Source organism: Hippocampus comes, unplaced genomic scaffold (assembly GCF_001891065.2).
Source record: "Hippocampus comes isolate QL1 unplaced genomic scaffold, H_comes_QL1_v1.1 scaffold151, whole genome shotgun sequence".
In the NCBI taxonomy this organism is placed as follows: Eukaryota; Metazoa; Chordata; class Actinopteri; order Syngnathiformes; family Syngnathidae; genus Hippocampus; species Hippocampus comes.
Window position 1 is genome coordinate 362,389 of NW_017805591.1, and position 21,352 is coordinate 383,740.

At 42.8% G+C, this 21,352-nt stretch overlaps 2 protein-coding genes across 4 annotated transcripts; one reads left to right on the plus strand and one right to left on the minus strand.

Moving 5' to 3' along the window:
- Positions 1-108: 108 nt before the first annotated feature.
- On the minus strand, positions 109-6,866 carry hnrnpm (heterogeneous nuclear ribonucleoprotein M). 3 transcript variants are annotated; one of them, XM_019880175.1, is made up of 16 exons: positions 6,664-6,866; positions 5,993-6,174; positions 4,487-4,539; positions 3,767-3,774; positions 3,566-3,659; positions 3,253-3,483; positions 2,441-2,594; positions 2,282-2,331; positions 2,147-2,204; positions 1,913-2,020; positions 1,791-1,835; positions 1,627-1,695; positions 1,456-1,551; positions 773-1,359; positions 627-678; positions 109-521 (listed from the first exon to the last, which is right to left on the minus strand). In XM_019880175.1, exons 1-16 carry the CDS (start codon positions 6,735-6,737, stop codon positions 358-360), a joined length of 2,025 nt encoding a protein of 674 aa, XP_019735734.1. In that variant the 5' UTR covers positions 6,738-6,866; the 3' UTR covers positions 109-357. The 3 variants fall into 3 exon arrangements, with proteins under 3 accessions (XP_019735734.1, XP_019735733.1, XP_019735735.1); XM_019880174.1 differs by having other exon boundaries at positions 1,627-1,701; XM_019880176.1 differs by lacking the exon at positions 4,487-4,539 and having other exon boundaries at positions 1,627-1,701; positions 6,664-6,865.
- A 475-nt stretch (positions 6,867-7,341) lies between these two features.
- Positions 7,342-13,465, plus strand: dmap1 (DNA methyltransferase 1 associated protein 1). Its single transcript, XM_019880191.1, has 10 exons — positions 7,342-7,753; positions 7,933-8,024; positions 8,332-8,527; positions 8,631-8,789; positions 8,897-9,064; positions 9,300-9,485; positions 9,814-9,885; positions 10,570-10,642; positions 12,042-12,382; positions 12,847-13,465. The coding sequence occupies exons 1-10, from the start codon at positions 7,658-7,660 to the stop codon at positions 12,904-12,906; spliced, it is 1,443 nt and encodes a 480-aa protein (XP_019735750.1). The 5' UTR covers positions 7,342-7,657; the 3' UTR covers positions 12,907-13,465.
- The last annotated feature ends 7,887 nt before the right edge of the window (positions 13,466-21,352 follow it).

The window sequence follows — 21,352 nt, forward strand, 5'->3', positions numbered from 1 at the left end:
TGCAGAAATCGCATTAAATACACTTGACTAAAAATGAACATCTGTACTCACTTGGTTCAGCGAGAAAAACATTAAACATATAGGTGTTAAACACATTGACAAAAACAGTCAAGATTAATGGTTGAAGTTTATTATCAAAACACCTTGAATTACAAAGTGATCGGATGGACCATAGCAGAAAAAAAAACCCAGCTTTTACAAACTAAAAACATCTTTTACAAACTAAAATCAGTCTACTAAAACTATTTCACGGTGACAAATGTCAAACCAAGGGAATATGAAGAGAGTGTCTGGCAAATTTAGACAATTGTGTAATAATATACAGCAGCTTGATGTCAACTGCTGAACAAGAACAATCTATGCATTCCTATCAATCCTAACATCGATTTCTCTTCCACTGAGGCGATAGCCATTCATGGTACGACAGGCACGCTCAGCAGTCTCAGGGTTGTCAAAGCGAACCACACCACAGCCCTTGGACTTGCCATTCTCCATCTTGATGTCAGCATACTGCACCACACCTGCAAGAAAATGCACAGGAAATAAATAAAAGCGCCAATTAATTTGTATTGGGTTAAAATCAATGCTGTGGTAATTCCATTGATGATTATTATCAACAATCTTACCACATGTACTGAAGGTATCCTTCAGCATCTTCCAAGTTAAGTCAAATGGCAGCTACAAGACAAAAAAAAAAAAGCCAAAAGGTTAATCATACTACATGAGAATGTCTTGCTAGAAGCTATAACTCCATACAAGATGAAAAACATACATTGCGGACAAAGATCTGGCAACCCTTTCTGATATTTCCTGCTCCACTTCCAGGGCCTCCTGATCCAGCTCCTCCAAAGGAATTTCCACCAAAGCCACGATCCAAATCAGAAGAACGATCAAACTGACCACTGACACCACCAGATCCCATCCGGTCCATTCCAGAGCTCATACGATCAAGGCCACCAGACTGAAAGCGGTCAAGACCTCCAGTGGACCCCATGCGGTCAAAGTTGCTGGACATTCTCTCAAGCCCAGTGTTGCCCATGCGATCCACGCCCATTGGGGAGCCGAAGTCCAGACTAGAGGCGATGCGATCCAAACCTGATGGGCCCAAGCGGTCGAAACTAGTTGGGCCGAGGCGATCCATATTGGAGCTCATGCGGTCGAGGCCACCTCCAAGTCTGTCCATACTCGGTCCCAGGCGGTCCATCCCAGAACCAAGACGGTCAAAGCCAGAGCCCATCCTATCCATGTCAGACACGCGGTCCCTGTCAATGCCCATTCGATCCATCCCTCCAATGCGATCCATGCTCGTTCCAAGACGGTCCATTCCAGAATTCATACGGTCCATACCCATGGAATTTCCTGTACATAAGAGAAACGTATTACATATGCAGTCTGGTGTGTAGGTCTTGTACAGCATTGGTAAGTTGCAGCCATTCAAGGAACATGATCTCATACCTCGATCAAAGGAGTCTCCAAAATTATTGCGAGACATGCCCATTTCATTTCGACCAAACTCCCGGTCAAACCCACCACCAATACCTCGGTCCATATCTGAAAAATGCAAGAGATGCAACGATTGGATATGAAGTAAGCCTTACACTTTATCTATGTATCAAAACTCCTGACCATTCATTCTGCCCATCCCAGAAGAGCCAAAGCGATCCATGTTGTTCATTCCTCCAAAATTGTCCATCCCTAAATCTCAGACACGAAAACAATAATAGCAAATAAGTATTCAAAACATGCACACCAGAAAATCCTGCAAAGAAAGATGGGGTTCTGGAAAATACCTCCCATACGGTTTCCCATGTTGCCAAAGCCCATTCCATCCATTCCTAAGAGAGAAGACCGAAGACCAGTGAGCAAACAAATGTATTCTTGTTCTCTTTCTCAGTAAGAACTTGGCAATAACCTCCAATGCCCATGTTGCCCATTCCACCACCGCCGCCTCTGTTCAGCTGGGTTGCATCAATAGGCTGGCCACCAGGCCCCAAACCCAAACCAATGCCACTCAAGCCACCTGGGTTAAAAAACAAAACAAAATAAAACGTAACTATGACGGATTTTATGAACAGACATTACAGAAATGTATATGAATGCTACTGTGGTGCATTTGTTTAGGTTATTTAAAACATTTTATGCTTACGTGGGAGAGATACACCTCGATCAGGTGGTCCAAAATCTTTGGGCATGGACTTCTCATCCTAAAGGAGACAAAAACAATGTACGAAATCACCAGATAAGATAAACTGGACCCCAGGGCGCCGTTTTGGCAGCATACCAGTTTTACGTGCATGATCCGGTTGAACAACAGCTGTCCATTCAACATGGCTGCAAAACTCATTAAGGAAAATCATAGTGCAAATCTTTGAGACTTGGTCAACTTGGCTTGAAAATGATTCCAACAATTAAATGAGAGGTGGCGATTTTGTAAGGATACAGACAGCTTGGACCGCTTCAATGGGCAGGTTGAAGGTTACGGTGCCCATCCCTCTGCTCTTTCCGTCCTTGTCCTCCAGAATGTCAGTCCTCAACACTGCGCCAGCCATGGCGAACACCTCTTTCAGCTTCTTCCAGCCCACCTTGTAGTCAAGCTGAAGAAATAAATTTCGGCAGTGTTAAGACTTACACCAGTTGCATCATCGCAAATATTCTCACGTTTTAATCTGGGATGCACCAAAATGAAATTTGCTGGCCAAAACCATAATGAATAATACGCTATTATAGAAAAAAAAAAAAAAAAAGAGCAGGGTTGAATCATTTCCTGCACATTGCCAAATCAGTTGAAGTGCGAGCTCTCTGGTTCCTTCCAAGCAATGGGCACACATTCACGGTCTGCGGGGAGGCAGTCCGCGGTGGCAAAGCAGCGTTCTTGTCCTGGGCCACGGCTGACTTTGCCATGGCAAGGGAATTTTGGGCTCATTGCTCCACCGCCCAGCTTCTGCACTGCACCACGTCATCGTGGTCGACCACGATGGCTCAAAACATCGCAAACCCTGGCCGGATTTCACTCCCCTTTCTTTTATATCTAAGCCTAACCCAGGCACCAAAGCAGTATCCCACAACATTGCGGCAGTGGTTTTGCACTGGTTCGCGCTTGCGTCTTCACGACATCCTTTTTCGGACGTGGTGTTTCTGTGTCTTTTGGCTGGAAACCGAAAGAGCACTTTTTGGCCATTTTCAGCCCAAAAATTTCAATAATTGAATTTTCGTTACAACCACGGTTTTCATCATTATATAATGAAGACTCACATTTGCAACAAAGACAGTGTTGCCAATTCTCCCCGCTTGCAGGCCATGGATGATCTCCATGGGAATACTGGGGTTGTTCATCAGGCTGGGAGGGACGTTGATCATGGGGCCATTTGGTCCAGGGCCCATTCTGTCCATATTCATGCGATCCATTCCACCCATGCCACCATGGGGGCCTCCACCCCCTTGTGCCTTGCTGATTTCCCTCTGAGCAATCATACCATCGGGGTCCTAAACAAAAAATACAAATCAGTGACCATTTGGCAAGGGGGCTGGGGGACAATTGTGCAAACTGTTTCTGTGGCGTACGTACCTCTTTCACTTTCAGGGGACGGCCATTGAGGTTGTGCTTGTTGACCTTCTCCACTGCCTTCTTCATTAGCTCCTCTGTCCTAAACTCAACCACACTAGCGGACCAGAAAGAAACAGTCAGAAAAAGTTTTATGGCAATGTCATACAAATGCACAATTGAAATGACAGCCTGTCACATAACAGAAGAAATAAAGTTACTTACGCACACCCCTTTGTTGATTGAAGATCATGAAACCACCCAAAATGGGAAAAAAAAATGATTCAAGTTAGGAAAACCCACACGTAACTTGATTTTACAATATGCATTTGTTAATACAAAATGAAGATCATGCACATCAAAACATACATTACCACACGCTTAAATCCTCGGCCACAACAGGTGCCACAACTATTCAATTATTTAGCCAAATCTCCCATCAATAACACAAAGCAGTCACATGCTTGTTTTTTTTTCTGTCCAACATCCAAAAGAGGAAATCCACAATGAAATTGGATTCCTCAATACGGAGATATTGGAGGTTACTGTTCCAGGAAAGAGATTCTTCTTTCTAAAAATATTTTTGGATTAAACAACCATCAATAAGACCCTCGACCGCCACTTGCAGGATTCACCTTCTTTAGGTCATTAGAAGAAATTCCAGCAACCATTTCAGTACGTTTGCGTGAGTACATAGCTATCTCACAGCTAAGAAGCTAAGAGAAAGCTGAAGTCCTGCCAGAGCATCAACCCTAAAATGACCTCACGTCAAGGCCACAGGCGACACCACAAAGGGCATGTCTCTGACATGTCACAGTCTCATCCACTGCCTCAGGTTTCGGAATCTGACAATTGTCCAACAATGAAGATAGAGACTAAAGCTGACAAACACACGTTTGTCAAGGATAGTTCAAAAATGGTGTATTTGTATATATTTGCACTTACCCTTGATTTGCCTTCTGCGTCCATTAAGTGTTCCACGTACGTAACCTCACCCACTACAAATCAGATCCCAGACGACACACACCAAGGGAGAGAAGCCGAGAGAACAATTGGGGTTTAGAATGGAAACAAGGAGGGTGGCCGGTGAGCTCAGACTTGCAGTCCCAAGCCTTCTTCCAGCACTGCTCTCGCAGCACAATATGGTACAGGTCTACAAAAAGCAAACTTTTTCTTAAACAAAATGTACTCCTTAACCCTGTCCTTTTAAAGGATTCTCCCAAAGCACCAAAACAAAGGACTAAGACTATGCAAGTTTTGCCATTAGTCTTCCCGTTTGGAAATGAAACAACGCCTTGATGATTGACATATTTTAGAACGAATACAAACTCTGTTCAAAACCACGACTCGCTTCATTGCTAACCTGTGTGCACCGAGACACCATTGTAAACCTCAGGGCAATGCATAAATACCTTTGTCAAACAGCTCAGTCTGTCTTATCCTATGAATACACTGACCATAGCCTGAGTTACAGTCATGAGATTTGTGAGCAGAAGAGTAGCGTAAGGCATTTTCTTAGTGCGCTGTTTTATGAAGTACAATTTAGATTCAGCGTCGACCACAGCCTTCACTCCTGATACAACAAAATGGACCAAACCTCTCAAGACAAGGACAGTGTGATGTAAGAAGTTGTTTCATTTTGTAGACCTGTACCCCAGACAATCCCAACACACGTCTTTGATTGGCACAACATGGAGACCTGCTGAGAAAACATTTGGCTTGTCAATGACACACCTAAAAGAAGAAAATGAAATTTAACTCCACAATCAGATCACAGATACTAGTGAGCCCTTTCTAGAGGGGGCGCTATCGGCATTTCAGGACATGCTCAAGATGCTCAATTAACTAAAATAATTTAAAAAAGAAAAAGACGAGTTTTGGAAAACCCACAAAGGTGGACCAATAGTCAGTCCAAAATCAATAGTGTACATTTGAAATGGGACTTCCCATTTCCGTCTTAAGACTGTTCAAATGTCTCAATTTATTTTTAGACAAGAATACTCATTTTACCTATCGCCAAGTGAGCGCAAGACAGATTTTCTGTCATGCAAATCAATGAAGTTGAAATCATCTCATTTAGCACACATATACACACCATAGGTTATAACTAATATGAAATACGACATCAAGAATTAAACAGACTTCTAAAAAAAATACCCAATGGACATTTTTTGCTAAAAAAATTCGAATAGAAATGATCATTCCGTCAGACCTCCAAGGCGACAGCCTCAGTGCAAACCTACTGCAAATTATTTGCTGACCGCAAAAATACGATGGGGCCTTCGCTCCAAACCACACAATTTCTCCAAAGAGGATGTGCAACTGAAAAATCCCAAAGCTCTTTACAAGCACTGGTAGTCCAATAAAAAGTTAATAAATAAAATAGCCCAAACGACCACACACCACTTCAATCACATGGACTCAATGAACCCCCTAATCCAGAACCCTTACCTTTTTCTTTCATTAGGTCTTTAAGGGCTTGCCACTTCACATCATAGGGGATGTTGCTGACAAAAACTCGGTATCGCTTGTTCACATTTCCATAGGGCTCAAAGCGTCCACCTCCACCTCTCTTCTGGGGTCTCTCCTTCCTGCTAGAATTTCCCTCATGTTTGACCTTCCCGTTCATTTCTCTGCAAGTGAGGGGAAAACCACATCCTCAGATAAATACTTTTTCGCTAACCCAACAATCCATTTCAGTGGCCTGTCTGGTTAAGACCAGAGACGAATTATCGCTAAAAACACCTGGTGAATGAAGATTTTTCAAATTACATCACCGTAAAAAGATAAACACGCGGACAATTAGCATTAATATAGTTGTATGCCAAAGGTAAACTGGTTAAGGTACACAACTAATCTGTTTGTTAACGCAGCGTCGATCGTAAAATGGCTGCGCGTCCCAAGCAAGGAATTGACGAACGATAAGCCCACAAAACAGGGAAGGCCCGATTCCATTTTAGCACAATTTACAGTGATCTGTCACGACCCATAGCCACGCAAATCTTCAATTTAGCATGTTTCCATGATGTCCCCTAATCGTCATAACCGTGTGATATGTTGTTCAGAGCTAGCTAATTATGTTAGCTCTGGGGGGCTAACAAAGAAAACGTTGAAGACATTACCCTTGTTGCTGCGGCGACTGCTGCTGCTGTTGCCCAGCTTTGTCGGAAGTATTTTCATTCTGCTCGGCGGACATGGTGTTTGACGATAAACTGATTGCAAACAAATGCGTTAAACTTCTCTTAAAAATAAACCCGCAGACAGCAGTTGACTTAAGAGATCGCACAACGTATAGAAAATGGCGGAGAAAAATTTCATGGGGGGCGGATGTAGAATTTTGAAAAAGTGTAATGAGGCACATACTTATTTCCGCATTCTTCCTTCAAAAATAAAACGACGTGAATTACGAATCTTGCACTTCTATGATCATCATTGCGATCCAGATTTCAAGTTAAAGTTAAACACACTTCCGGAAAGGTTTCCCCACTGTTTCCAAAACATACTTGACTAAACCCGTGATGGCTGTGCTTCCGAGTTATGAACAGCAGAGGGCGGGATGGTGTTCCTAATATTTATTTCCATTTAATCATTATGACCTCGCAAACGAAAATTAGTTTTGTGTAATCTATCCACCCATCCATTTTTGTAGCACATCATTAATTATAACTGGAGTAAAATTAAGGATCCAGACGCTACAATTTTGTAAGTAGTACAAACAATTCACAACCCGCGGTACATGGTGCAACGGCAAAATATTCCACTCCTGTTGGTGGCACTACTTTGTTATCGCCAACCAACTTACGTATAATGTAAAACACGAAGAAGACGCCAGCAAGGTAGTCGGAAATGTTAGCTGTTTTTTTGCTAACCAGAACAATAGCAGAGCATATTAAACCAGAAAATAGAAATCGTGAAGCGAAACCTTCATATTAACTCCATCTTCAAATTAATTTAATCTGGCTACCTTTGAGTGTATCGTGGTCCTGTGCGATTCTGTTTAACTACGCAACAGAAATGAGCAACGAGCAACGCGTTCTGTAGACTTCAATGAATAAGCGCCAGAGCACGAATTCGTTGTGTTTACCAGTGGTGTGAAGCATCGTTTTATATAGCATCATGACTACCGGTGCTGATGTGAGGGACATTTTGGAGTTGACGGGAGGGGATAACGATGGCCCGATCAGCAAGAAAGACCTCATCAATTCTGACAAGGTGAGAGTTTAACCGCGCTTTCCCATTCATTGCAGTTGGTACATGTTGTGTGGTGCTATTAAATACAAGAACTCAGTGCCTTTCCATAAGAAGAGTCCACCTTTGTTGTGATTGATTGTGAAGTATGTGAAACGTGTCCTTAGTGTCTAGGTGCTCTATTTCTTATTTATCCCTTCCAGAAAAAGTCTAAGAAAACAACTGAAACATTAACCTTCAAGAGGCCAGAGGGAATGCACAGAGAAGTCTATGCGCTGCTGTATTCTGATAAAAAGTATGTATTTTTGTTTTTTAGGTAATGTTTTTGCCTTGAATGTGTGTACAGGTTAAGATTGATTTAAAATTCGATGAGTGTTTCATCCCTAATGTGTTTGATAATATTTGATTCAACCTGACTGGGTTGTACTGTATCTCATTAATTACGATTAAATTGTTAATTTCATGACACTTTTCGATTTCCACCTTAACATTCTCCCAACATTCACTTTTAAATTTACTTGTCTCCATTCTCTTATTCCATAAACATTTGGCTTTATTAAAAAAAAAAAAAAAAAAGCTTTTTGTTTTTTCACAATCCCCAGGGACGCGCCTCCACTTCTTCCCAGTGACACCACCCAGGGCTACAGGACAGTCAAAGCCAAACTGGGCTGTAAAAAGGTTCGTCCCTGGAAGTGGATGTCCTTCAGTAATCCTGCTCGAAGGGATGGTGCCATATTCCACCACTGGCGACGAGTGGCAGAAGAAGGCAAAGACTATCCTTTTGCCCGTTTCAACAAGGTGGGAATTGGTAACTGTCTCTGCTCTCTTGAGCCAAAAGACATCAATAATTATTATTTCCCTTATTAAGTTCATTTGCTCTTCGTCCCGGTTCCCTGAATAGACAGTGCAGGTACCTGTGTACTCGGAGCAGGAATACCAGCTGCATCTCCATGATGACAGTTGGACTAAAGCAGAGACGGACCATCTGTTTGACCTGTGCAAACGCTTTGACCTGCGCTTTATAGTGGTGCATGACCGCTATGATCACCAGCAGTACAGAGTAATCAATCCTCCTTCCACCACGTTATTGTTCAATGTTACAGAATTAGAGCAGAGTAAGGGCTCGTTTTATTATCAGTAATATAGTTTCTCTGTTCATACTTTCAGAAACGGTCCGTAGAAGATCTCAAAGAGCGCTACTATGGTATATGTGGGAAGCTGACGAAGGTCCGTGCGCCTTCAGGGACTGACCCCAAAATCTACATCTTTGATGCCGGTCATGAAAGGCGCCGCAAAGAGCAGCTGGACAAGCTCTTTAATCGTACACCTGAACAAGTGAGAGACCTTGCTTTTTCTTATAAGGAACTGCTACATAACATGATATTCTCAATTTAAAGATTTCCCAAAGAAGCATCACGTGAACGTCAAATAATCTTCTCAAATAGTTTTCAACGTTTAATTCTGAAGAGTAAAATAGAGTGGTGTCAGCAATGGAAACAATTTGTTCTGGAAAACCTATAGGTTGCCAGCTCTGTTCATGTTACTTGTACTTCTGTTGTTTTGTCTACAGGTGGCAGAAGAGGAATATCTGATCCAGGAGCTGAGAAAGATAGAAACAAGGAAGAAGGAAAGGGAGAAGAATGCTCAGGATCTGCAGAAGCTCATAAAGGCCGCTGACACTACCACAGAGTTGAGACGTGCAGAAAAGAGAGTTTCCAAAAAGAAACTTCCACAAAAAAGAGAAACAGAAAAACTGGTAAGCACTCAAGCACCAACTTCATTTTAGATGTGGTTCACATGGTTTTTAACAACCAATCTAATTCACTATGTATGGATGGTATGTAGTGTTTAAAATTATTATATTATTGTTATCATCATCACTATCATCATTTACCGGATAAGCAACAGCTACAACAATTTTGAACCAACATTGACAGTGTCAATAAAACTGAGCACTTTTAGCTAATTATTGGTGTACGTGCTGATACAAAACTTTTCATTTGCAGGTATCCTTAATAACCAATTTCCTACATATTTTATCAGGCCAGGTGAATCCATTTGAAATGTTTCTTTTCTTTTTTAAGGCTGTTCCAGAGACAGCAGGCATCAAATTCCCAGATTTTAAGTCTTCTGGAGTTACGCTGCGCAGCCAGAGGGTGAGTAGTAATCTGTTGTGTGTGCATTTCTCACAACCTCTTTGTAAATATTCAACTCTCCTTGTGCACTGTTGAAGTTGGATTTGTCGAGCAGCAGACACATTTATTTTTCATTAAACGTAACAGGGTTTTCAAGCTATTCATACGTGCACAATAGTTCATTAATTTACATTTTGTGGGCTTTACTTTGTAGTTCTTATATTTAGATTTTTTTTCCACACAAGTTGTTAGACAGGATTTTGTATTTCATTGATCTTAACAAGAAACTGGTTCATTTAAGTTTTAGCATTAACATGACACTCCAGCCAGAATGTTTGACTTCTGCTCACTATCTCTCATTAGCACCGTTATGATAAATTCTCCTGATGACATATTAGTACCGGTGTTTGTAAGAGCTAGCAATGGCGGAGCCTTATTCATCTTCAAGACTGATGAGGAGCTGCTGCTCTCTATGGGATGTGCATTAGGCCAACTACGGAGTGGAGTTCCCCTCCCTCTCATCAGTCAGAGTTCAGTGAATGAAAACATTTTGATCTGGATCTGGCCCACTGAAGTGAATTTCATACGAATTTAAAAAAAAGAAAAAAAGCCTGATTTGTTTCTCATCATTTCCCTTGCCTTCCTTAAATCATGTCTGTGAGTGTGTGTCTGTCTCAAGCTCTGTATTTTTTGTGTGATTTAAAGATGAAACTGCCAGGCTCAGTTGGTCAGAAGAAGATCAAGGCAATCGAGCAGATTCTGGTGGATCAAGGAGTGGGTGAGTGGGAAACTTGTCCCATCGCAACAGACGCACGACGTGGAACTTATAAGTTAACCTTTTATTGGAAATGGAGACACACATGCATTCTTGGTAGAAGCAAATTGTATTTCAAGTTTGCAGGTATATGGTCTGCTGAACATTTACATTATCAAACATCTTGTCATATTCCTTGGATTATTTGAACCAGTTTTCTCCTCAAATGGGTTAATTAAATTGCATTTCTTCATTTGTTCAATTCATATATCTCATTAATTAACAGGTTAGTTGATTCAGTGTAAATAACAGTAAAATAAACAAGTTTACATGTACCGTATTTTCACACCTATAAGGCGCCATTAAAAGTCTAAAATTTTCTCCAAAGTGGACAGCACGCCTTATAATGCGGAGCGTCTTGTGTATGCGCTGAGTACCAAAACCTGACAGAGAGCCGACGCGCGTTTATATAGAGAAAAGGCGGAAGTGAATGAGGACAGGCATGCGGCGAAGAAGTCGGCCAATCAGTGAAGGGTGGGCGTGTATATATAATAGAGAGAGAGCGAGAGAGAGAGAGAGAGAGAGAAAAAGAAAAGGCTGACGTGAGTGAGGACAGGCATGCGGCGAAGAAGTCCGCCAATGAGTGAAGGGTGGACGTGTAAGTGGATGCTAAAGGCACGCCCCTAGCAGGTACCAGCACCTGTATAAAGTGTGGATATGTGCGTTATTGCAAAACAACTTCGGTTTTGGTTTCTAAGAACCCCCGAAATTACTTCTACAAAGAGACACGCCTACAAAGCTTCAAGCCATCGGTTATGCGGAGAAACGTGGGAATCGAGCAGCCGCGAGAGAATTTCAAGTCAACGAATCCATGGCTCGCATTGATTGATCAAAAAACGTGAGTACATTGTAAGCTGGCTAAATAAAATGCAACTGAACTCAGTTTTGCTTCCGTTGCCTCTTTAAAAACGTGTTTTTAGCGTGTATCCGTATGTCTTAGCATGCTACCGTATGCTTCAAGCTAACGTGTTTTTAGCGTGCGTGCACGCATGCCGTATGTTTAAGCTGGCGTATGTTTTACCACTGTAAAACTGCGCCCAATAATACAGTGCGTTTTGTCTATGTGTAAAATACCAAAATAGCACCCGTTAGTGAGACTGCGCCCAACAATACGGTGCGCCGAATGGTTGTGAAAATACGGTACAGCCCATTTCACATTTTTGTTTAGATTGTATTGAACAATAGTTAATCATAATTCATTTAATTATGAACATTAATATGAGAATTCTATCATTAAAATAATGCAAATGAAATGAAAAGTGTATTTCACACCTTTCAACTATTTTTAATGATTTATTTTTCCATCATCTTCAAATTAAATCATATGTTGACCTTTTTTAACGTTGTTATTTTTGTGCCGCAGACCTCAACCCAATGCCGACAGAAGAAATTGTGCAGATGTTCAATGAGCTGCGAAGTGACCTGGTGCTCCTCTACGAGCTGAAGCAGGCACACAGCAACTGTGAGTACGAACAACAGATGCTGCGTCACCGCTACGAAGCCCTGCTGAAGGTTGGGAGTGGAGGAGCAGGCGGGATCATGGCGACGTCTGCACCGCAAGGCATCGAACCCGGTGGCACCAACAGCATGAGTGCTTCCACTCCGGTGGGGGAAGCACAGGCATGGCCCGGCACTGATGACATCAAGGTTGAAGCGAAGGAGCAAATCATTGATGTGGTGGGAGCTCCACTGACCCCCAATTCGGTGAGTTTGCTTTCTGTCAGCAGTAGTTGACATCTGGTCTTTGAGAATCAGGTGAGGAGGAGCAGTCGGAATGACCTCAAAACCTTCGTTGTTTGAGCCCCGCTGTGGAAAAATATAGAGGAAATAATGGGTACGATGCATGATATTAATTTTTAAATGAGAAAAACTCACGTGAAAAAAAAATCATGAATAAAATGCATTACTGTATATTCATTTTTGAATGAGAAAAAAAATCATTCTGCAAAAAAATTCTGTCTCTCACATTTTTCACTCCCATGAAAATACAATCTCAGGCTTGACGACTATCAGTCTAATTTAGGCAGTTAGAACCCTGAAGAAAGTCCCTTCTGGAAAAAGCCACAATAACCACAACAGCGATTTGAGAAAAATTGATTTATTCATGTGAACAGAGAGTGGAGGTACTTGTGAGTTGGCCTGAGGTTGTAACATTTATCCCATTCCAGCGCAAGCGGAGAGAATCAGCATCCAGCTCGTCATCAGTGAAGAAGGTGAAGAAGCCCTGATGTCGACTGCTAAAAGGTGGGGATGGGAACAACGGCTCACCTAAAGAAAGCGTGACGGCTGAAACACGCGAGACACGGCAGGATGTAACACACACACAGTCACAAACGCAACTTCTGAGCTACTAATGGTACCTGCCTCACTCATCCGGGCTCAGTCTGCTCACCATCATTCGGACAAAGGCGACGACTGAGTGACATTTCATTCCATTACTGCTCTTCTGCCTGCTTTCGCCAATGTTCAGCTTTAAATGAGGCAAGATCAACTGTAAATTGCCAGGCTGAGCTAATCGGGACACGGGGAAGAAGATGGGGATGACTTCGTAATTGAAATGAATTGGAATGAAAGAGAAGGCTCTGGAGTGGGAAGACCACGATTCGCGAGGGTCCTGAGACACTCTTGGTTTTGTGTCTTGTTATGCTGTAAGGTTGACTGGAGATGGCGTTTGTATACTCTGATGAGCTCTGCTGCCATTACTGGGGACTCATTTTGTTGTTTGTACTAAGGTGACCTTGATAATGCTTTAGTCAATGTTTCAATAAACCTCATTGTGTTGTTTCACAGGCTGTGTCTTTCTGGAGTAGACATATTTAACATTTCATGCACCTTTCCCTTGAAAGACATTTTAATGTTTGGAAAATTACCTTTGAATACGCATTTGCCGGAGAGAATGTAGTCTCATGACTTCCTTGCTTTATATGTCATTTACGTTAAGTGACAACTAAAGACTTCATTACTGTGATAATTAAGCAGCGATCAGTGTCCTGGCGCAGTCATGGTAATGTAATTAGTTTCCTTCCTGATAATTCTGCTAATTGCATGCCAGTTTAACCTATGTTGACATCATTTCTATGCAAATTGTGAACATGTTGGCCCAGATGAGGGGATCACTGGGAATCTTTAATTACATACACACAAATAGTGTAAACAGGGTTCCCATGAGTGCTCGGACATGCTTTAATGTGAGCTTAAAGCATTGTAAAAGTGCCTAAATTGTTAAGTTGCTATAATTAGTCACTTTCTATGACCAAAAAAAAAAAAAATCTATCTTACTGAACGACTTGTTTGCTAAAATAGAACTTAACAAGCATAACATTTTTCCTTTTGATTTTATGAAACAATTCTACCATTGTATTTGCACTAATGAATACTTTGATGTATATTCATTATGCTGCACTTTATATTCACATTTTTGGTAGCCGGCAGGTCTGGACTGCTGGCAGGCCACTCTATTACGTTCACTCTTTTATTACAAAGCCATGCTGTTGTAACATGTGCAGAATGTGCTTTGGCATTGTCTTGTTGAAATAAGCAGGGGCGTCCCTGAAAAAGATGTTGCTTGGATGGCAGCATGTTTCTCCAAAACCTCTTTGTACCTTTCAGCATTGGTGGTGCCTTCACAGATCTGCAAGTTACCTGCACAATGGGACGAACACACCCTCTTACATCACAGATGCTGGCTTTTCAACTTTGCGTTGGTGACACTCAGGATACATGTTTTACTCTTTGGCCCGGAGGACACGATGTCTACAATTTCCAAAAACTATTTGAAATGTGGACTCGTCAGACCACAGAACACTTTTCCACTTTCCATCACTCCATCTTAGATGAGCTCGGGCCCAGAGAAGCCTGCAGTGTTTCTGGCTGTTAATGACATGTATCTTTCGCTTTGCGTTTGTAGATGTAGCAATGAACAGTTTTAATTGACAACGGTTTCCCCAAAGTGTTCTGGAGCCCACATGGCAATATCCCTCAGACAGTGATGCTGGCTTTTAATGCAGTGTCATCAAAGGGATCGAACATCATGGACAATGCATCCAGTGTTGTTTTTTGGCTTTGTCAATCGCATGCAGAGATCCAAGCGTAATGCAGTTGAATTGCATTTCCAGTTTTTAATCCGTGCTGTTCGGGATACGAACTCTGGTCTATGTGTCGTTTGATTTTGAGAGAAAGAAAGAAGAGAGAAGGCAAGTAAACATGGGTAAAATTGATTCTCTGTGTCTATATTTCATGTTGAAAATTGGCTCATAAATCCAGCGGTTTGATCTATGGTGCCCGTCGTTGCTTGAAAAAACCTCCGTAAATGTGTAATTTCTCCCTTGACAGAACACAGCCAAGAGGCTATCTTTCTTTTGCCCCCTCCTTCCCTCACACACTCCCCTTACACCCCCCTCCGGCTCCATAGCTCTGCCCTAAGGTTGGATTAATGCTCCTCTCTTTCTGATATCTCCTCTTCATCACTGCTCATCCATTCATCAAAACTGCTCGCCCTCTTATCTCTCAATATCTAAACCTTTCTTAAGTTAGACGGCAGCGGCGGCGGGTGTGTCGCGTAAATTGGGCTTCGAGAAGGTGGAGATTATTAATAAATACTACGGTCTAAATTGAAAATCGGTCTGCAAGGGGTATTGCTTCACCAGTCGCGTGCGAATGATAAAGAAGAGCTCCATCCAGGCTTTTCGGTGTGTGTTCTGCAACGCTGACGTGCAAAACATGAGTGTGGAGTGTGTTATGTGCTGCTGATGGGGTCTCTTTATCAAGGCCCAGCTGAAGCTTTAATCACGGCCTAAGAGGTGTGCGGGCTGTTTATCATAATTGAACTGTATCCAGGCTAATTGTGAGCATACGTCAGCGTCAGGCGGAAGGGGTCGCACGGCCGCACCAATAGGCGGCCGCTGGTGCGAGTGATTGAACGCGCAGTTAAGGGAGAGGCTGTGCACCGAAGGGGCTTCAGTAGGAAGAAGCAGGTAATTGCAGATGTGATAGAAGCCTCTTCAAATACATCACACCTTGTGGTAATCATTGATGTGACAATGATTAGATTGTCGATGCTTCCTCTCCGAGGTGCGGCACTTTATACCTATCATGTCACATACAATCATTGATTGCAACAAAGGGAAGGAGGAGGAGGCCACAATAGAAGCGTCCTGTCTCGCGTATGCATGAGCGCCTCGCCATGTGCCCCCAAACAGATTGTCACCTCCGTGCCCGCCTCTCATCTTCATGTCGCCGACTTTGGCTTTCACCTCACCCGGTATTGAGGTCACCTTGGGGGAGAAAACTTTTAATCATCACATCAAATTCACCTATGACCTCTGTGGGACACAGAGCTATAACAACGGGGGGAGAAGAGGAGTTGAAAATGACAAGTGCCCTCAGGGCTGGACGGTGGAAGTCATTTCCATTGGATTTTTTTTTTTTTTTTGCTCGTGGGGGAAGTTCTGCAACCCAATCGCTACTAGTACTAAGCAGTGCTTACAGCCAAGCATTAACCCCACTGTCCCACCTTCCCATTAAAGCCCCGGGGAGGCAGAGCGGAGTGTAGTGTAGGGAAGACAGACCAGACTCAATGTAGACTTTCTATTCCCCAATTGTATGGTGCTGTTGGCCTCAGGTCAACAGTTGTCCTTCAAGCTCTCCTACGTCGCTATAGATGGGAAGAGATACTGTGTTGGTCTAATTTTGTCCATTAGATAAAACCTGTAAAACAAAGTACTGTATTTCTTTCATTTCGGTTTGTGTGAAGGTGTTTTGTTTCAACAATTGTCACGTACACATATCGTATTAACAATTAACATAAAAAAAAAAAAGATCCATCTGTTTTCTGTACTGCTTCTTTTCATTCGGGTTGACTTGGGGTGAGAGGTGGAGTACACCTTGCACTGTTCACAAGGCAATCGCAGGGCAAATAAAGACAAATCACACTTGCGTTCACACCCGAGGGCAATTTAGAATTTTCAATTTACCTAACATGCATGTGGTGGAAGTAAGTCGGGACTCCAGAGTAACTGAAGAAAAAAAAACATGCCAGCAGGGAGAGCACAGAAACGCTGAGCTTCAAACCACGAATCTTAGAGCTGCGAGACAGGCGTGCTAACCACTCTATCACTATGTTGCCCTCTTCAAAAAATTGTTGCCCATGGTGCATTTTGAGTCTTTGTCCTTTTTGTGAAAGCTGAAGAAACTTCACTGTAATTGTACAAATGTGTACAACTGCACTGAGTCATAATGAATTATCTTTCAGTTTTACGCAAGAAGTACATTCTTGCAAGTTGAATTCCTCCTTGACATTGTCAATCAAGACAAAGCATTCTTGCGTCATACCACGCACAATATTTGATAAACGCTTTCGCAGGTGTACCTAACAATGAGGCCGCTGATGTAGGTGTGAGTGTTGGCAATTCATATATTTAACAGGGAGTATCAATTTGGCGATTTGACCTGTGACAGAAATGGCAACCTATAACTCCCCCTCCCCCACCAACAGGATAATACAAAAGACACCCTGTTCACATATTTGACTTTTCATTGATTGCATGTACTACGTGATGAAGTCAGCAATCCTGTCAGGGTGAAGAGAAAGCACCCTGCCCATGTCAGACAGGCGATTGCACACTGCCCATAAACTTGGATAAAACAGCTCCACTTCAGGTCAGCCAACGACAGCCAGAAAGAAACTTGATGTGATTTGTGAGTGAGAGGCCCGCGTGTCAAACGTGACGCACCTCAGCCAAGCAGTGCAGCCACTGTCTTCGATAGCCTTACCTGCTCAACCAATTGGAGCAAAGAGAAAGAAAGGGGGGAAAAAAAATCCAATTTGCCATGTGGATCCACAGCTGTCACAGCAGGAGAATTAAACATTACCCATAACTCAGCGGGGGTGCTGTGCAGGTCAGTAAGCGGCTGGGCTGGCAACATCACTCCGGCGTGCAATAACAAAGGATTTTAACCTCTGACTCCAACAATGGGGCTGCTGGCACAACATGTGGTTAACAATGTTGTGCACACACCTTACGAAGAAGACATGGAGAAATGTCAGCATAATCGCTATATTTTACACCCTGCTGGTTCCAGCGCAGCCACTGCTGCAGTGCGGGGGTATCGCCGGGTTTCTGTGGCTGCCAGCGTTCCCGTGTCATCACCCTTACGGGCCGACTGCCTGCCTGGTTGGCCCCACCACTGCCAGAACCTCAATTACCTGACTGACGTTTCATTAGCGTCTGCAGCTGATCCCGTGGCTGAGAGGCGGCGGGGCGCAGAGGAGCATGGAGCACCAAGGGGGTGGAGAGGTGTTTGCAGGCGTCCATGCGTTCTATTCCCATGCGCTGTCAGTGTCATGGCTCAGAGTACATCCACACAGCCACCCCATTATACTCTAGTCATTTATACATGCTTGTATTCATGCGATGTGTGTACTAAAGTGGAGCTGGCAAGGCGTCATCCGGGCGATCTGACCTGGATTGTTGGAGAAAATTGGAAATAGGAAAGTTTTTGCATGTGTGTGTGTGTGTGTGTGTGTGTGTGTGTGTGTGTGTGTGTGTGTGTGTGTGTGTGTGTGTGTCACCCAGGCCACTTCATTAGGTACAACTGCACTATCATGAGATCCGAATATCAGAAGTGTATAACCATCCACTTTCTTATCACTTGTCCTCATTTTTGTTAGAGGAAGGCAAGTTAGACCCGATGGTGGTCACACTAGTGCCGTGGTTGCTTCCAGGCATCGCCGGTGACTGACCGTCCTGCATACAAACCGGATTTTCATCTACGGCAAGTAATATAAAATCTCGTTGTCACCACACACAAGAAGCCTAGCTGAAGAATGCAAATGCAAACTTTTGTCAGAGGCATTTTTATTTTGGGGCAGGAGGAAGTTTAACTTTGACTCAGATGGCAAAATAAAATGTGCATTTTGTTTTGAAGGAGTGGTTTATCGTCAAAAAGTGAAAAGATGAAATGCATCCAGCATTTTTTTTGTACAGAATTAACCCAAACATTTGGAATATTTCTTGCTGCCTATGACTCAGTGACCCCTCCCCCCCAAAAAAAATCTCATGGAATTACTTTTTTTCATTGAAATAGTTTTGCATACTCCAGGTTAACCAAAAAACAAAGCAACAATAGGCAAAACCTTTCATCCTTCCATTTCGTGCTTGACAAAAGAACACTGTTAGGATGGGGTGGGGAATGCACAGGTCAACCCCCCCAAACGAGTCACTGTGCCCCCTTGGAATGTAGCCTTTTCATGCCAAACTTTATATTTTAGGGATGAATTGCAAGGATGAGAAAGAGGCCTTTTTTGTATGGCTGAAGAAGAGTTTTATTTCAAAATAGGCAAAAATAGACCATTGCTGCTTGTTGCAGAAGTGAGGAACATTAGGCAGGTCACAAAAGAGCACACAACATTCCCACTTTTAGTAATAGTTGGCCTGGCCACTATCAGAGGGCGATATTGTTATGTCTTGTACTTTTTGATCCCACTCCTGTCTTGGGTCTCGTTGGATTGTGCCGGTTTACCGAATGAGGATACAAGGCAACCGGAGGTGTCATACTACGTATTGTACGCGATCTGCCCAGGAATTGATGTGACTCTGACTGATATGCTTGTAGCCTCCCCACTTGTGGGGTTAGAGCAGGCCACGGCAGAGATAATCCAGGGTGAACTGAGCAGGCTTAGTGAGACTTCCAGTTTGAGCCTGTCCACAGAGAACCACGCTTGCCTGAGTCTCTGCTGCCCATTTGTCATGCTCACCCAGTAGGATCTCCACAGAGATTAGGGCAGAGCACAGTCTACAGGAATATAAAATAATAGCAATAAACACAGACAAGTTTGTCTCTCACCCCGTCGGGCTTGTTGACATTTTGTAACGGATGGCTAAAGTTTGCTGTACAGTACATCTTCTTCCAAAGCAAAGTGAAGTGGGGATGTCCCACCATTCCCGTGTCAGCAAACACAACAGGTGAAACCCCCGCCACTACAACCAGTAATGTGGTGCATGTGCTGTAAAAATTGGACAAAAGAGCCACCGGCTTCAACCCGCATTGACCCGAACTAATGAATCATGACCCGATGCAGAACATAAAATGCAAAGGCGTGCCTGTAATTGGAATTCTTTGCCACAAAGACCATTAGTCAAATCACGAGTGCCTCCTCATTTCCATATTTTTGAATATTCTACTTAATTATGCAAAGAGAATAGTGAGGTAGATGAAGTTCTAAAAAAAAAAAGAAAAAGCCCCATAAAGTCCTCATGAAGAGCAGAGGGGATTAATGACAGTTACTATGAGGGCAATCAAACATTTAATGCAAAGGCCTTCCTGCGGGCAAACAGTATTTAAATGAGTCAATTAGACGTTCATTATCTCCTCGCCTGTAAGTGGAGTCAGACCTGCTTCAATGTTATCTCAGAGAATAAGTCCCACCTAAAAAGGAACTAATGAAATATTTCAAAGTTAACTACCTATACATGGAAAATGTGTAAATTTTGATTGCTCCAGGGCTGGCTACATGTTGTTGTCAAATCAGGGAATAATGTGAGCTATTCCCTAAAGATTATCCCATAAATCATAATTATTGAGTTAGTGCAATCCCTCCTCCCAATTAGTGCTATTGTTGGGATGGAATGATGAGAGGAGGGAAAAGGGGAGGCTGCAATTGTCCATCATAACGTCACATCAAAGCCGACATGCACCCCTAAATATGGCCCCGAAATTATTGTCGTACTAGCAAACCACCCAAGTAGATACATGCATGGGAAACAAAAATATTGGGCGCAGGATAACTTGAGTATAAAACTATGCAGATGTATCATTGTCAGGACCTCCCTCCATCTTCCTCCTCTTCATTTTCCTCCTCTCTTTCCCGTCCTCCACGTCTGAGTCTCCGTTCTTGTCATTTGCCCCAGCACACAATTACTGTGTGTGATTGCTATCAGGCGGGACGGTCGGGAAGCCTCCTAAATTAGGGCCTAAATAGGATTTCCTACATGGCGAAGGCCACAGCCCTGGACATGGTAATGAGAGCCTATACATCACAATCAGGCCGACAATCCTATTCATATTGCAACACATTACTCTCACTCCTCATAATTATAGAGGGCTGACAGACGGGCCTGTGAGGCGTGCTGGAGGTGGCGAGTGGGAGGAAGGGGTAAGGGAAGTGATCGCGGTCGAGTAGTGGCACTCGCCGGCCACTTCATTAGGTACACCGACGAAATGGAATGTCATCCGGTACACCAAAATTCTGCCTTGACAGAGATAACTCCCAATAATACTCAGCAGTGTGCAGGCTCCCGCCGTGCAATCCTAAATATGTCAGGCTAACAATTTTTTTATATTTATTTCCACTCCTTTTTCAATTAATTAATTAAATCATTGTTTGTGCTAACGGTAGTTTTCATTCTTTGAGAGACTCCTATAATCCTGATCAACAAATTTTTGCTACATTTTTTTTTAATTCAGAGATGCAATTAAACTTAACATAAATATTTTTTGTGCTGATTCTGAATCTCACTCCTTTTCTTCTCTAGTAGATCAGGTTTTCGTAATAGATTTTTTTTCATTCATGTTCTGTTTTTCGTACTACAAATAAACTACTAAAGTCAAACAATAAAACTTTTGCATGATAAAAATTCATGATACTGTTTCACTCTAGTTGTGTGGCTCACAGTG

Coding starts and splice junctions, on each gene's coding strand:
- hnrnpm (XM_019880174.1), bottom strand. CDS start 6,737: ATGTCCGCCGAGCAGAATGAAAATACTTCCGACAAAGCTGGGCAACAG. Junction 2,332..2,440: donor TGAAGCGGTCCAAGCTGTCT/GTATCCTTACAA, acceptor TGAGTTTTGCAG/CCATGTTGAATGGACAGCTG. Junction 2,205..2,281: donor GGATCATGCACGTAAAACTG/GTATGCTGCCAA, acceptor TGTCTCCTTTAG/GATGAGAAGTCCATGCCCAA.
- dmap1 (XM_019880191.1), top strand. CDS start 7,658: ATGACTACCGGTGCTGATGTGAGGGACATTTTGGAGTTGACGGGAGGG. Junction 8,528..8,630: donor CTTTTGCCCGTTTCAACAAG/GTGGGAATTGGT, acceptor TTCCCTGAATAG/ACAGTGCAGGTACCTGTGTA. Junction 9,486..9,813: donor AAAGAGAAACAGAAAAACTG/GTAAGCACTCAA, acceptor TTCTTTTTTAAG/GCTGTTCCAGAGACAGCAGG.